The 16,016-nt window shown below is 36.7% G+C and overlaps 1 protein-coding gene across 1 annotated transcript in view; it reads right to left on the minus strand.

Moving 5' to 3' along the window:
- The window catches only part of MEI4 (meiotic double-stranded break formation protein 4), a 65,541-nt gene that overhangs the window by 22,185 nt on the left and 27,340 nt on the right, over positions 1–16,016 (minus strand). The window contains exon 3 of the mRNA XM_067294594.1: positions 15,607–15,738. Within this exon, the coding sequence (XP_067150695.1) occupies positions 15,607–15,738 (132 nt within the window). The remainder of the gene's footprint in view (positions 1–15,606; positions 15,739–16,016) is intronic.

A 16,016-nucleotide genomic window follows, 5' to 3' on the forward strand; every position in this document is an offset into this window, starting at 1 on the left:
TCTGCCTCCTGCCTGTTTTGACTGTAATCTTTTGACTTAGACAGCATGTAGCACCATGGGAGTCCACTGTCAATTAGTACTGTGCTTACAGCCAGAGGTCCCAAATTAAATACAGATAATACATGAAGCAGGTTGACAGAGACTGGACAATGGTGTAAGAAAATAATTTATTAATAATAGTATGAATGTAGTTTGCGTGTCTTTGAAGAACATGATATGAGATAGGTGATGACTAGAGAGGTTTTTGATTTTGAATGTTTTTCTTGTTTATTAGATAACAAAAAGTTGAAGTGACTTTGCATTTGTCCTGGTTGAATTTCACAAGGTTCCTGTCAGCCCACTCCTCTAGGTCTCTCTGAAAGGCAGCCTTGCCCTGAAGTGTATCAAGTTTGGTACCATCCACACACCCGATGATGTGAAACCTCTCCTTTATTATCTCAATAATTCACATCTTAATCAATACAAGATCATTGGCTATGTATCACTATTTTATCTCAATCTAAACAAGATTAAAAAATATGTATGTTTACTATGTCTTCTAACCTTTTGCTCTTGGAAAGGCCTAACTGATCTGTCTGGCCTCTGATAGTTTTTGATCCATTATCTTCTGCTTAGCCAACATAAAGCTAAATTAAACTAATCTTAACTAAGCTCTGCTAACAAGTTATTCACATAGGCAGAACTACTACTCATATTTATCTCTGTCTAGAACCACTCTCTCTCTCTGTAATATTTATCATATGCTGTTCCCTATACTATCTTATATTAAATGAAATAGCTAGACTTAGTGAAAGAGCTTTGATTAAATGAGAAGTCTACAAGAAAGAGTTCTTTAAAATAGCAACTTCACAGAATCACAGAATGCTTGAGGTTGGAAGGGACCTCTGGAGATCATCTAGTCCAACCCCCCTGCTCAAGCAGGGTCACCTAGAACACGTTGCACAGGATCTCGTCCAGGCGGCTTTTGAATATCTCCAGAGAAGGAGACTCCACAACCTCTCTGGGCAACCTGTTCCAGTGCTCTGGCACCCTCACCGTGAAAAAGTTTTTCCTCACGTTCAGATGGAACTGTCTGTGTTTCAGTTTGTGCCCATTGCCTTGCGTCCTGTTGCTGGGCACCACTGAAAAGATTCTGGCCCCATCCTCTTGACACCCTCCCTTAAGATAATTGTACACATTAATAAGATCTCCTCTCAGCCTTCTCTTCTCCAGGCTAAACAGGCCAAGCTCTCTCAGTCTTTCCTCATAAGAGAGATGCTCCAGTCCCCTAATCATCTTTGTAGCCCTTCGCTGGACTTGCTCCAGTAGTGCCACATCCCTCTTGTACTGGGGAGCCCAGAACTGGACGCAGTACTCCAGATGGGGCCTCAGCAGGGCTGAGTAGAGGGGGAGGATCACCTCCCTCAACCTGCTGGCAACACTCTTCCTGATGCACCCCAGGACACCATTGGCCTTCTTGGCCACAAGGGCACGTTGCTGCCTCATGCTTAACTTGGTGTCCACCAGCACTCCCAGGTCCTTCTCCACAGAGCTGTTTTCTAGCGGGTCAACCCCCAACCTGTACTGGTGCATGGGGAATTTCACACATTTCAGCTAGAGCTGTGGTAAAGCGAGAAACCTCAGAGAAACTAGGAACTACTTTTAATAAAATAACTAATTTTAAGGATGAAATGGAGCCAAAAGTATCTTGTTTCAAGATAAGACACCTAGAGGTTTTATTGAGCCTTGCCAACTCAATACAAGGACTAACATGCCAGGAACTATAAAACATACAAGTTAAATCTTCAAAGGCATCATGCAACCTGGGATGCTGTTATTAAAAGGAGGGAGAAATAAACACATTTTTTTCTTCTATTTTCCCCATTTTCTTGCTCTGTATATTTGACTCAATTTATTTCTGCCTACATGGATTTTTATCGGAATCAAGTGAAAATGATCCATTCTTAAACAACAAGAAATTAAACTGGGGTAGATTCAAGAACATCATTTCCTAAAACTAATTTTAATTCTATACTATTAGTGCTAGATACATTTCAAATGCATATTTCAGAAGGAAATAAATAATTCTAAAAGATACGCAATACAGATTGTATTGCTATAAATTATTCTGTTATTATTATGTTAGTATGCCTGTGTGCGCCTATGTGTTTACAATTATGGTTCTGCCCAACAAAGGTATCTAGTTGCCTGTATTTCATCCAAGTCCACGAATGCAGCCAACAATGTCTTAATCCTAGCTCTAATCAAGCCACATAAATCTTGCCCAAACATATTTCAGCTCTTCTTTCCGGAATACCTCCAATTTTAGCAAAGGATTCTCTACTGCACCAAATCCTGAACCTCCAAGCCTTGCTCTCTACCTTAACACCAGTTCAACAACTCATGTCAACTGCTGTTCCCTTTTCTTCCCACTATAAACCTAGCCCATCAATCCCATTACTGTACCTCCACAGTTCCTGCAAGTCCCAAAGGCATTACTAAACTCAGTTCTCCTTTTTACACTTACCCTAGCCCAACAATACATTATATCCACAGAATTAGTTGTGAATTGAGAAGGCTACCTCATTAATCCCTAATTAAAACTAAGCCCCAGACTCCTAAGCCCTTGGCACAACAACTCTAAATCCAGCTCAGTGATCCCTTCTGTAAACATGTTTAGCTTTAGCTCATCAGATCCTACCTCCCTAAACTAAATCTACACAGAAATCCTGTCAATTTAACACTCTGGATAGGAGTTGCTGCTGACATCAGTCCTGAAACCTACCTCTTCCCTCTGGACACAGCATTAATACTAGCTTGCTGCCCTGCCAGACCAAGTCCTAACCAGTCAGGTGAGTACTGTCACCCAAAACCTAGGCTAAGTTCAAAGATCAACTACAAAATGAACTTTAACCTACTGCACTTGTCTCAGCCATGCAAACCCTAATTCCAACCTCAGCTATAAAACAAGCTCTAGCCAGTCACCCCTTTCAGCTCAGACATAAACCTACTCTACTAATCACTTGTACATCACTCAACTCAGCACCATGAGATCTGCTTGTTGTGGAACCAAACCTAGGATGGCAGCTCCTTATGGAAGTGGCATTCATTTCAGCTGATCAGCATGAGCAGGCACAAATCTAAACCATCACAACCACTTTAGTCTGTGACAGTTTCAATTGCAAACTTAGCCAGAGAGTCAGTTCTAACACCAGCTCTAACCCTGATTAACAGCCAGCTAGCAGAACAAGCAGTCAGGCAGATCTTGACAGAACCACTCCTAACTACAGTCTTGCAAGCATTTCCCTTTATAGTCATAACCTTGTTCTGTCAGTCCTAAACCTAAATTCAGCGCAAATCCTATACCTAGCTTAAACCCACCCCAGCCATCCTTTCCAACTAACAATCTAAACTAAGCCATGTGGACCCCCGAAGAAAACAGAACTCAGCCCAAGCTCTGTGTCAACACAGGTAAAGAGAACACAAAGCAGAATGAAGGTTTTCAAAGAAGAACATGTAAAGAACAGAGGCGGCTGTGCTACGCTTGATGGCATACCACAGCATTACTGGAGATGCATATGCACATATAACACTGCATATGCACATATAACCTCTCATAGTGAGATGCATAATGAGTTTGTAAAAGCACTTTAACATTTTAAAAAGCACTGAACAAACACCAGCTAATCTTCCTGCTAGCATGATTTAAATAGTGATGGCTATGCATTCTATATGCATTCAAAGGTATTTTTGGCAAAAAAATTTAACAAGAAATGAGGTCCCAATGTGGCAGGCCTACGTTCTAAGTCATTATGTACAAGACTGTCCCACATTTTTAGAGACAAGTGAGTGAAAAGATACGAAATCCAAAGATACTAACGTGTCCAGAAATTGGAAAGAACATTACGAAAGAAAGATGAAGCTACAATTTCACAGGTAAATCAGTATCTTTCCATAGTTTTCCATTCGTGTTGTACTGCATTTAACTAGGTTGTTATTTATAGACAGCTTAACTATCAACTATAATTACTATCCCAAACAGAATATCAGCAACTTCTGATCAGGCCATGGAATCACAGTGCTACAACTCTTACCTCTTCTGTTATATGCAGACATGAAACACAAAAGCAGCAAATAAATTGCAAGGCCATTGACACCTGAACTATGCATTTACACTGTATCTAGCAAAGCATTCAGTGAAACTGTGTTAAAAGTAAATTGTAATGAAGACTTTAAAAAGTTTTCCAAAAGAAAAAAGAATCAGAAGGCAAACCAACAACAGTTAAAAAAAAATACACTGCCATGCCCATAAATTGAACTTTTAAGAGCACAAATGGTCTATTTGCTAATTCACATAGATAACTGAAACATCCAAAACCATGACAAAAGCAGTGCTTTATTTTCTGTAACATCATTCCCTTTTGCAAAACACTGTCAGTAAGCAGGAATGCCCCGTGAAGAAAGCTGGTTAAAAGCAGCATTCTAACTACCTATTTGGAGGCACAGATTAAGTAATAATCAAATGGTCTTCTGGATTAGTGGGTATACAATGTATGCCACAATGCTTCTGCTTTCAAGCATGCAGATGGATTACTGAGCTGTATAGCAAGCAATAGCAAAAGGACAGAATTAACAATCAGAATAAGGAAATAAATGCCAACAGCAGCATTAATCTAGGTGAACATTCATTTCATATTTTTTACTGTAGCAAGAATTCCAATAGTTCATTTTAATTTATAATTATGCCATTTTTTGTTCTCTGAATGGACTTTTTTTAAAGCCTATATTTTGTGCATGATTTGAAACAACATGATTTCCAGGAACATTACCTGTTTACTTGCTGAAATATGGTAACTCCTGATTTCTGTAATTATGACTTTTCTCCTTTTCTAGTACTTATGTTTCCATGAATGAGATGATTCACCAGTATTAAATTCTTAAGACTAATTCTCTAATCAACAGTAATAAAGAGTTCTCCTCATATAATCGATATTTGCTTCTTCTATTCTCCAACACACCTGAGTTTTCTGATTACATGTATCGTCAATTTTGCCAAGCACCTAAGTATAGCCAAAGCCCTGCTACACCTTTTAGCTCTGTAAGAATATTTCTAAATTCCTTTCTCCTTAGTACTATCATTTTATGAGAGTATGAGAAGGAACAGAGAAACTGCATGAACTATTTGTCATTTTCCTATTCTGTCTGACATGCCACACTATTTTGTATGCATCTTAAAATCTAATCTATAATAGGGGATGACATCTGCAGCAAAAGCAGGTGTACCCTTCAAAGGTGTATGACACTTCTGATCTATACTGAGTCTTGACTGAATCTTTCCCTCTTGTCTATTATGGGAGAGATTTATTTCACAAGCCCCTATCTCCAAGTTAGGTACATGTCTATGAGACAAAATGCAGATCCACTGATTATTCTATCCAACCATGAATTCCTTACTTAGCAATAGCATCAACAATCACATGGAATAAAAAGTAATCCTAGATTTACCCATAGCACTATTTTGAAGTATCTTTTCCAGCTCTATTACTGTTGTATATAATAAAGCCCTAAGATGGTTCATAATTTGAAGAATGTTAGAGTCTGTGCTTATAGGCATAATAAGGAAAGAAATGACATCTTAAAAAGCACAAACAGATGTCCACATATGGTAGAACTGCAAGTTTAATTATTTTCCTGAGGTCTACATGACATCAATTCCTTTTCTTTTACTTAGGCAAAGTACTATTAACCTGATGTGTAAGTTAAAGCCATCACAGAAAACTACACAGAACCAAAGAGACTGGATAGCCATTTTAAGATCTCAAATGACAATAGACTGGAAAGTACATGTAGCTTCTCTAATTGCATAATATTCTCACCTATTTTTTTCTGCTGGACAGGACAGTTCACTTGATCCTGAAAATTAACAGTTTAAGCCATTTTCTACCATATTTGGGAAAAGCAGTAAAGTCTCTATGTAGAAGTTTCATTATAATGTATATAAACTTTTGGCTAAAGAGATTAGATATACTGTGTAAACAGAGCAGACTTCTTGAACAGAGAAGGTTATCTGAACAGTTTTCTGCATCAGACACATCTGCATTTGCAATAAAGCATGTAGTGGGTACCATATATGCCCAGAACATCCAGTGAATACAGAATTGCTGCATGGGGAAAAGTTTATGGAGACAAGCCCTGACATTAATAGCTCAATTCTTAGCACTCTGAACCTTTTTGTTATCTAGCTGAACAGAGCCTCAGGCAAACTCCATTTTCCCTGATGGACTGATTACCAGCTGAGCTTGTCCATCCTGACATTCCACATGTCCCCAGTACGCGGACTTTCTAGCCACAGGAATAATTCAGCCCTTCATTTGCTTCTGTACAGAACAGTTGACATGCAGTTTGACATTTCAGTGACATGACTGTTATGCAGTGCTGAATGGCAACAAAAATCTACAAAAATGCTCAAAATTATACTGTATCCATGCTCCTTATTCTTCTTTTCCTTCCAAAATGTATTTCCTGTGTCAGCTTAAAAGACCTTCCTACTCAGTGGCATATGGATCAGAAAGATCACTGCTGAATGTGGGTTACAGCAAGCTCCAATACAAGTACCCTGCACTCCAGTTTATCATCAATCTTTTTTTAACAAAGGCTGCATTTAAAGGCTTTGAACAACTGGAAAATAAGTTAAGAAATTAAATAACCTAACTGAAGTACATCTTTCTACCATTCTCATAAAACTCAGACAGATATCTAATAAGGGTAGTTACATAAATTTGTCAGTGTTCAGACACAAGTATGCCTTCCATGCTTACCTGTTATAACAGTTCTGCAGGATCAGGCCTTTTTTGGCATAAAAGCTTGGTCTTTAGAGAGATATGATGGAATTCATCTCACTTAACTTCAGATGCCTACAATATGAATGTCTACAATTGAGCTATTCAACTTAGGTTTCAGCAGAGAGAATCAGGCATCTCCAGGGGCAATTATTCTATCATATCATAATGTGGACATCCAAAATAGGTCAAATTGAGCCGCTCCCAAGAAACACCTCTTTCCCTTCCCTGGCTAGAGAAACTAAAGCAAGCAAATCGGATGGAAACATTATAAAAATCTGAAGCTGGTGAGACAAATAGCATCATATATCTCTCTAACTCTCTAAAGACCTCTACTGGCTGATGTGAGTCAAAGCTATTCTGTCAGAATAAGCCTAATTCTTGAGAATTTATGTAACATTCAACAATGCCTTGAACAATTACATGTCTTAATTTTAAGAAGTTTTTTAGTTAACTGTATTAGCTGCTTGGTTGACTTCTATGAGAATGACAGAAGTCTCCACTACATACGTCTAAAGTAAATATGATGAATCCCACTCTAAGACCTATGTCAGTGTCTAACCACTCCATTAATTTCAGGATAAAAGTTAATGCTCAAATGCCTTTGAGGATCTGGACTTAATGCTTACATATAGTGTTAAGAAAAACATATATTTTTGTGTTTCATATTTAAAAAACATATTCAGGGTACAGCTTTTGTGACAGAAATATTTTAAGATTTGAGAATGGAAAAATACTGTCCAGAAAGTAATGCAATGTTGGAATCTAATGCTAGACAAGCTATATATCAGCAACTTTTGAATAACAAGGCTTTCCAAAAACTCACTGTAGGCCTTTCATTTTCAAATCTATTTTCTGGTTTCATCAGAAATAGGATTAACCATAAATTAATTTCCATTTTCAGAGTTCTTGAAATTATCACCTAGAAGGTCAGAAATAGCCAGTGAACCAGTAAGTGCTTTTCATTTCTGGTCCTCTGTCTTTGAAACAGTTATCATAAAGGAAGATTTGCTATCACAGTGAGAAGCTCAACATTTGAAAAATAATCCACCTTCCACAGTATCATTCTGAAATCTCAGTATCTTAAAATTGTATCTGCTCGGCAGAAGGAATCCTATTGGGTATCAAGAGATTTCTATTCCAGAGGAAGATAAGGTTTGGTTATTGTATTTTTATATATCACATTTATACAGCATGAAAGGCTTCTATTATGGGTAAAAATGAAAAGTACATATGCTACACCAATAAAAATTAAAGGATACAACCAAGTTTATATTAATATTCTATTGCCTAGAAGTCAATGTCCTGGAGTCAGCAAAGTGGTGAAGTATGAGCTTTACTTTCAGCACATGATGAAGTACTTTAAGAAACTTAAGAGAAATTACTAACTAGTTTGAGGGTTTACTACCATAAAAGTGAGCTTAACAGGGTGAAAAATCAGGAAAACTATACAGTTTTACATGCACCTTAGTTCCTTTTATTTACTATATTAATATGTGAGAATATTGGTTAAAAATATTAAACAAAACTTTTTCATGTTGCCATATTCTAAGATTAATGGATTTAACCAGGTGGGGAACAAGATGAAAATATGAACAGTAATTTTTGTACATTTCTGGTCTAGTTCATTACAGACATTCTCATACAGTGAACCTTTATTTTAATTTTTAAGACCAGGGTCACACATAGCTTTTAAAAGTTGTGGACCACAGACAGTTAAGATTGTTCCAAGGGGACACAGATACACTCCTATTAAAATAATTCAGAATTTTAAAGTCAGATGTGTTCAATGTTTATGAAAGTACATATCCACAAATGTATACAACCTGAGCTGAGCACACTTCTTATTGAAAAAATGATTAAACAGAAAGCTGCACATTCTGGGATGCAAACATTTTATATAATAATTGTGGCTCTGCTCAAGTCTTAGTGAGGAAATTTTTAAAAAATCCTGAAATAGCTAGAAAATTAATTTTAAAAAGTCAAAAGGATTGTTTTTCAATCCAAATCAACGTTAGAAAACTTTTTCAACTTAAAAAAAAATACATAATTGTTCAAAAAAAATTGCTGGGATCAAAACCTATTTTTTCAGTTTCTGTGGTTCACTAAATGTTCAAAAATTAAGTGCAGGCTAATCTGAATACGTTCCTCTCCTGACTTCTTGATTTGTCTTATTTGCCAACAAAGACACAAAAGAAAGAAGACAGAAACAAAAGAAAACCCAAAACAAAAAAAGAAAGCAGATATTTGTACACCTCTAATCACAACTAAGATTCAAAGTCCGTAATTTAATTGACTCAGAGGGTAGCCGTGAAATGCCTTGGCAATTAACAGCAGCTTTGCTTAAGTAACAAAACAGGATTAGGACACTTGCCAACTAATGAAATTTTATTGTATAAAGTATTATCCTTTGAAAAATTGTAATTTAAATATTTATGAGTAATTTTTTCTAAAGCTGTCATTTTGTATATTTCAAACTGATACTGTATTGCTACTTTAGACTATAAAATAAGAAAAAATATTTTAATCCTTTTAAAAATCATGCCACCCAATGGTAATGTTTCACAAAGTTAGAAACATTCAAAAGCAGGCCCATAAACTAGGCTGCCAGGAATACTAGAATTTAGTGACCTATTTTGATAAGTAAAAAGATGTATTCTTTAAGTGGTATTTCCAAAAATAATTGTAACATACAGAAAATATGAGTGTTTGTAAATGAACATAAAACATCTAGTGGAACTATGCCAATTGTGCACATCTAAAGCTACTGTGGGGATTAACTTGCAGTTTGAAAAACAGTACAGAAAAAAATATATATGCGAGAATGCATAAACTTTAAGAACATTAACTTCTCAGCAAGCTAAGCAAACTAGAACTTCAGTTATCTGCCCAATATATGAACTGCAGCATTTCAAGATCTTATACAGCCATACCTCGGAGATATTGTGGGTTCGGTTCCAGACCACCACAAATAAAGCAAATATCGCAATAAAGCGAGTCACACGAATTTTTTGGTTTCCCAGTGCATATAAAAGTTATGTTTACACTATACTGTAGTCTATTAAGTGTGCAATAGCATTATGTCTAAAAAACCAATGTACATACCTTAATTAAAAAAAAACACTTTATTGCTAAAAAATACTAACCATCATCTGAGCCTTCAGTGAGTGCTAATCTTTTTGCTGATGGATGGTCTTGCCTCGATGTTGATGGCTGCTGACTGATCAGGGTGGTGGTTGCTGAAGGCTGGGGTGGCTGTGGCAATTTCTTAAAATAAGACAGCAGTGAAGTTTGCCACATCGATTGACTCTTCCTTTCACGAAGGATTTCTCTGTAGCATGTGATGCTGTTTGATAGGATTTTACCCACAATAGAACTTCTTTCAAAACTGGAGTCAATCCTCTCAAACCCTGCTGCTGCTTTATCAACTCAGTGTATGTAATATTCTAAATCCTTTGTTGTCATTTCAACAATGTTCACAGCATCTTCACCAGGAGCAGATTCCATCTCAAGAAACCACTTTCTTTGCTCATCCATAAGAAGCAACTCCTCATCCATTAAAGTTTTATCAGGAGATTGCAGCAATTCAGTCACATCTTCAGGCTCCACTTCTAATTCTAGTTCTCTTGCTGTCAGTTCTAGTTCTCTTGCTGTCAGCTTGTCCTTTGAAGCTCTGAAGCCAGGCATTGACTTCTCCTCTCTAGCTATGAAAGTCCTAGATGGCATCTTCTTCCAATATAAGGCTGTTTTGTCTACACTGAAAATCTGCTGGTTAGTGCAGTCACCTTCATCAATTCTCTTAGCTAGATCTTCTGGATAACTTGCTCCAGCTTCTACATCAGCACTTGCTGCTTCACCTTGCATTTTTACATTATAGAGACAGCTTCTTTCCTTAAACCTCACGAACCAACATCTGCTAGCTTCAAACTTTTCTTCTGCAGCTTCCTCACCTCTCTCAGCCTTCACAGAATTGAAGAGAGCTAGGGCCTTGCTCTGGATTAGGCTTTGGCTTAAAGGAATGTTGTGGCTGGTTTGATATTCTATCCAGACCACTAAAACTTTCTCCCTATCAGCAAGAAGGCTGTTTCCCTTTCTTATCATTCCTGTGTTCACTGGAGTAGCTCTTTGAATTTCCTTCCAGAACTTTTCCTTTGCATTCACAACATGGCTGTTTGGCGCAAGAGGCCCAACTTTTGGCCTGTTGTGGCTTTCAACATGCCTTCCTCACTATGTTTAATCATTTCTAGCTTTTGATTTAAAGTGAGAGACGTGCGACTCTTTCTTCACTTGAATGCTTAGAGGCCATTGTAGGGTTATTAATTGCCCTAATTTCAATACTGTTGTGTCTCAGGGCATAGGGAGGCCCGAGGAGAGGGAGAGAGACAGGGGAACGGCCGGTCGGTGGAGCAGTCAGAACACACACAGCATTTATCGATTAAGTTTGCCATCTTATATGGGTGCAGTTCGTGGTGCCCCAAAACAATTACAATAGTTACATCAAAGATCACTGATCACAGATCACCATAACAGATATCATAATAATGAAAAAGTTTGAAATTTTACGAGAATTACTGAAATGTGACACAGAGGCACAAAGCAAACACATGCTGTCGAAAAAATGGCACCCATAGACTTGCTCGACGCAGGGTTGCCACAAACCTTCAATTTGTAAAAAACGCAGTATCTGTGAAGCACAATAAAGCAAAGCACAATAAAATGAGGTATGCCTGTAGTCTTCTGATGTGTGCACCTACAGATACACATACACAGTACTGGAAACTTTTGAACAACAGCAGCTGCAAATTATGCCACCCTGTGCCTCCTCCTGCTCACAGGAAAAGGTTGAAAAAAAGCACAGGAAAAATGAGGCCTTCAACTCCACTAGCTCAAAGCCTATTTCACCAAGCACAATGAACAGCAAGGACAGAGATGGAGATGGAGCATGACCTCAACGATTAAAGCTTCTTGAAGCATCTGGTTCCACAGGTCATATAACTTTAATTTTTTCTAGTATATTTCCTTGTGGATTAAAGCAACAAATCACAGCACCTCTTGAAGATGGCAAGTATATACAGAATCAAAAGTATATGCAGTATCCACTAGATCTGTGACACAAAAAATATCATTCCAATCAGCTGAGCATCAGTTCTAGCAGCCAGATCCAGTCAGCAGTATTTTATTTGATTGAAGATGGTTAGCATACGGCACACTTTGAAGAAAGGAAAAGACATCAATGGTCGAGCAGGCCTCAGTAGGCCGGAAGGCACATATTTCAGCCAACTGGTAGTACAGTGGGATGTGTTATCCATTTAGTCTTTGAGATGACGGGGCTTCATGCTTAGAGCAGCCAGCTCTGGAATGAACAGATATATAAAGTGACCTGCATTGTTTTTTCCATAGACACAATATATATGTTTAGAAGAACATGGGTAAAACTGTGATTAAGAGAAACTGATATCATGTTGGGGGTGAACATAACGTACATAGACATTTTGTCACTGTAAAAATAGCCACTGGAGAGTCTACCTAAATGCCTGAAGATCACTTATTCTTCTTAAATCCAAAAAAGTGGTAAAAAGATTGTATCACAAGGGACTCGGAAGAAAGCTCCATAAGCTTTGGTAAGATTATACGGAAGTCTTATTTCAGATGAGTTTTTTTGGTTGGTTGATCAAGGTGCATTCCTCTTCTAAGAAACACTGATAACACTGGGTGAGGAAATTATAAATAAATTACTGTATCAGAGGGCAATATGCCTTCATTACCACCACATGACCCTGTTTAAAATGAAAGAGGAAAGTAACATGTTTCAGTAGCAGAAGACAGACTGATCACTTAGGGAGAAGAAACAGAAGCAGAACAGCAATCTCTCCTAATGTAAACGTGGCTCTAAGAATTCTTGAATCTGAGAGAACTAAGTTATTTCTCCAGGTGAACAAAAAGGGCTGTTGAAAAAACGGAGAAAGGGAACTTCATAAAGTGTCTGTCTATGTTTCTCTCTGCACAATAGTAAACATAAACACATCCTTGCTTGTAAAGGTGGGACACATTTTGTGGAGGATTTTGGTGGCAGAAAATCTGAAAATTGTTACAGTATATTGACAACAGCTAAGATTTGCAGCAAGCACAAATATGAAGTAATTGAAATGAGACAGATGGAGGTCTATGGGAAGCAAAGCCTTAAAACTGAAAAAAAGTTAGTCCTGAAGATCAAGTGATGGATACATTTTACTGTCCTGAATTTCAGTTCACATATATTAAGTATGAAGAAATGGAATGAATGTACAAGATCAAAAACATATTTATTTTTCCTTTTGAATAAAGGAGTACAAACCCCTGTCGCCTCAGAAATTCTCTTGAGCTCTTAAATTGGGTCAGCTCTCAACATGAAGAATTATTACATAAAGACTCTCCTAAAGAAGGAGGAGGAAGATGGTAAGAAAGATGACCAATGGATTTATAGAGGGGAAAAAATAACTGACCATGGAGGAAGGAAAAATACCATAGCATCTTTTGAAATAGTTTTCTCCTATACTCTTCTTATAGAAGCAGCTCCTATTCTGGGCACAGGTTTTTTGGCATCCACAAAGGACTACGCAACACTTTTCTGCCCTTAGCTTAGTACCAATGATACCCCAACCAAAATCTTTAGTGCTTAGAGAATGGTAAACAGGGCTCTCCAAAACAATGGCTGGGCTTTACTTCTGTGTTCTCCAAAATGAAATGTAGGTAGCTGGTCACTTTTCAAGACAAAGTTGCCTCTTTCTCACTCAACAGGCACCTTCACTTCAGTTCTGGATAGAACTTTTTTCAGTCATTTCAGGAAGGAGGCCTCTGTTTTTGACACTGAAAATTTGGGAAGAGAGATAGCCTTCCCAGAGGTAAAAGAGGAAAGCTGCTGTATACAGCAACTAAGGGCATCAAGCCATCCTAGTGATACAGGGATTTAAACAATTCATCATACCAGCTGTTGTATAAGAATTGGTTAAGGAATAAATTACCAACTTCTCTACATTTACATATGAATCAACCTTTCACTATCTTCCCATAAATTTACAAATTACAGTGCCAGTAATAAAAACATTTGCCATTAGAAAGAGCCAAACCTCTCTCATGGAATTAAAGAGAATCTTTGATGGTTAAAATCAAGAATACTAATTTACTTCCATTTTCTCAACTGCAAGTTATGCGGTTTTGTAACCTCTCCTATTATAATCTTAAAATAAAATATATGATTCTTCCCAACATAAAGCAAAGCCAAAGAGGAGCCAAACCTAACAAATTTTTGGAAATAAATTTTATGTACCAAACCGGAAAGTAATACATAAAAATAATTTCAGCATGGCAAGAGTAATATACAGTAACTAACTGAACAAAGTGCCTACAATACAGTTCAAGCCTTCTATCAGTGTAGAGCACAGCAGAAATGGATTGAAACAACTTTATTTGGTGATTTCTGTGTTGCCACTGGCAAAAACTGTGCACTGAAAGGAGGGATGAATAATTCTGTTAAACAGGTGAGATTTAATTATGTTAAAAATGTGTAGCTTCTTCAAATTAAAAAACAAAAACATTTTTTAATTATGTATTTCCCTACCCTTACATTTGTTTAAAGTTTGTTCGCTTTTGGCTGCTACCAATAACTCTGATATGCTACTAGTGACTTAAAATAAGACACATTGTTGAACTCTTTCAAACACGGCCTTTCTGAAGCCTTTTCAGAATATAATTCAATCATCCTATAAATGCAGGTTGGAAATTACACATTCCCTTGTGAGCAGTCAGAATTTATTCTCATATCATATCCTAGAGAAAACAAAGTTAACACTGTTTGAGCAACACCTAAAACAGTTGTTAAACTGAACCAGAGTATTTGCTGATACACTTGTGATGAGTATTCTCTATACATGTCAATAGCTTTCTTTTCCTTCAGATATGCTGCTGGTGTTGTGTGCTTTCTTTTCATTGACTCTTCCAGAGTATCATACAATCAAGTCATAATCTCAAGTGAGACTCTACAGTTTGCATTAAATATATGACCACACACAGAGGCACATAAAAAATCCAGGAATATCCAACTGATTTCATACGTCTGTCCTACAGATGTTAAAGGAACATCCACTTCCTCTATTTTGTTTTTAAATCAATAGTTTACCAGAAAAGTTATGTTTGTTCCATGTATTGCATAGTTTCAAAATAAAAATTTAACATGTCAATTTTGCCAGAAAATACGATCTCCATTCCATTCTGCTCTTAAAATGTAACTAGCTTATTTTAATGCATGAGAGATGAAGAGCAGATAGTCAGGGATAACTTTCATAGCATACAAATTAGCATTATAATGTGAAATATGAAATATAATTCTGAAAGAAAATAATGCAAGCTTATTTCCAAGTCTACATGAGCTAGAAAGAGCCATAATGTTTGTGTGTCCAACCAGATACTTAAACTGTAAGCCTTCATAACCCACATGTTATAGGTGGCAATAATTATTTTAAATATCTGCTTCAAGTACTTTCAAAATTTCATAGCCTGATCTCAAAACCTATATAAACTATTTATTATACAGTGTGATAAATTTATTTTTGTCCACAAGGATTTTTTCTTTTACTTTACCAGCAGATTCAAAAAAGAGATATAAAGTTAGGGGCTAACACTCACTGGGCTCTTAAACCTGCATATTCTATAGAATGATCCACTTATTACATTTTATGAGACAAATAGTTGTAGATAAAATACTCCCCAATATTACTCTTTAGTTTTTCCCCAAAAGAAAAGAAAACAGTACCTGGTAAGCTTGCCACAGCTGCTCAGCAAACTGATGTACTTCTGATAGTAGAAGAGATATTAAAGAATTTCTTAGTATGTTGTTCCTTCCTAGCAAAACAAGCATGTGGGATACAGCATGCAGTGCCTGAAACTAAAAAATAAATAAGTAACAGTAAACTTCATCTTTCAAAAATTTTTTGAACCCCAGAGGATCCACTTAAGTAGAAACAGGATTTACAAATTAAAATTTTAAAGGAAAAAAGTCAACAAATACAAAATTTTATACAGCTTAAAACTAAATTAAATATTTAAATATAATATTTATTTGTATATATACACACGCATACATATATATACATATATATATATATGAAGTTCACATCCATTAACTAGAAACTTTACCTTTCCAAAGGTTAGCACTACAGGAAA

Source organism: Apteryx mantelli, chromosome 3, assembly GCF_036417845.1.
Source record: "Apteryx mantelli isolate bAptMan1 chromosome 3, bAptMan1.hap1, whole genome shotgun sequence".
Classification (NCBI taxonomy): Eukaryota; Metazoa; Chordata; class Aves; order Apterygiformes; family Apterygidae; genus Apteryx; species Apteryx mantelli.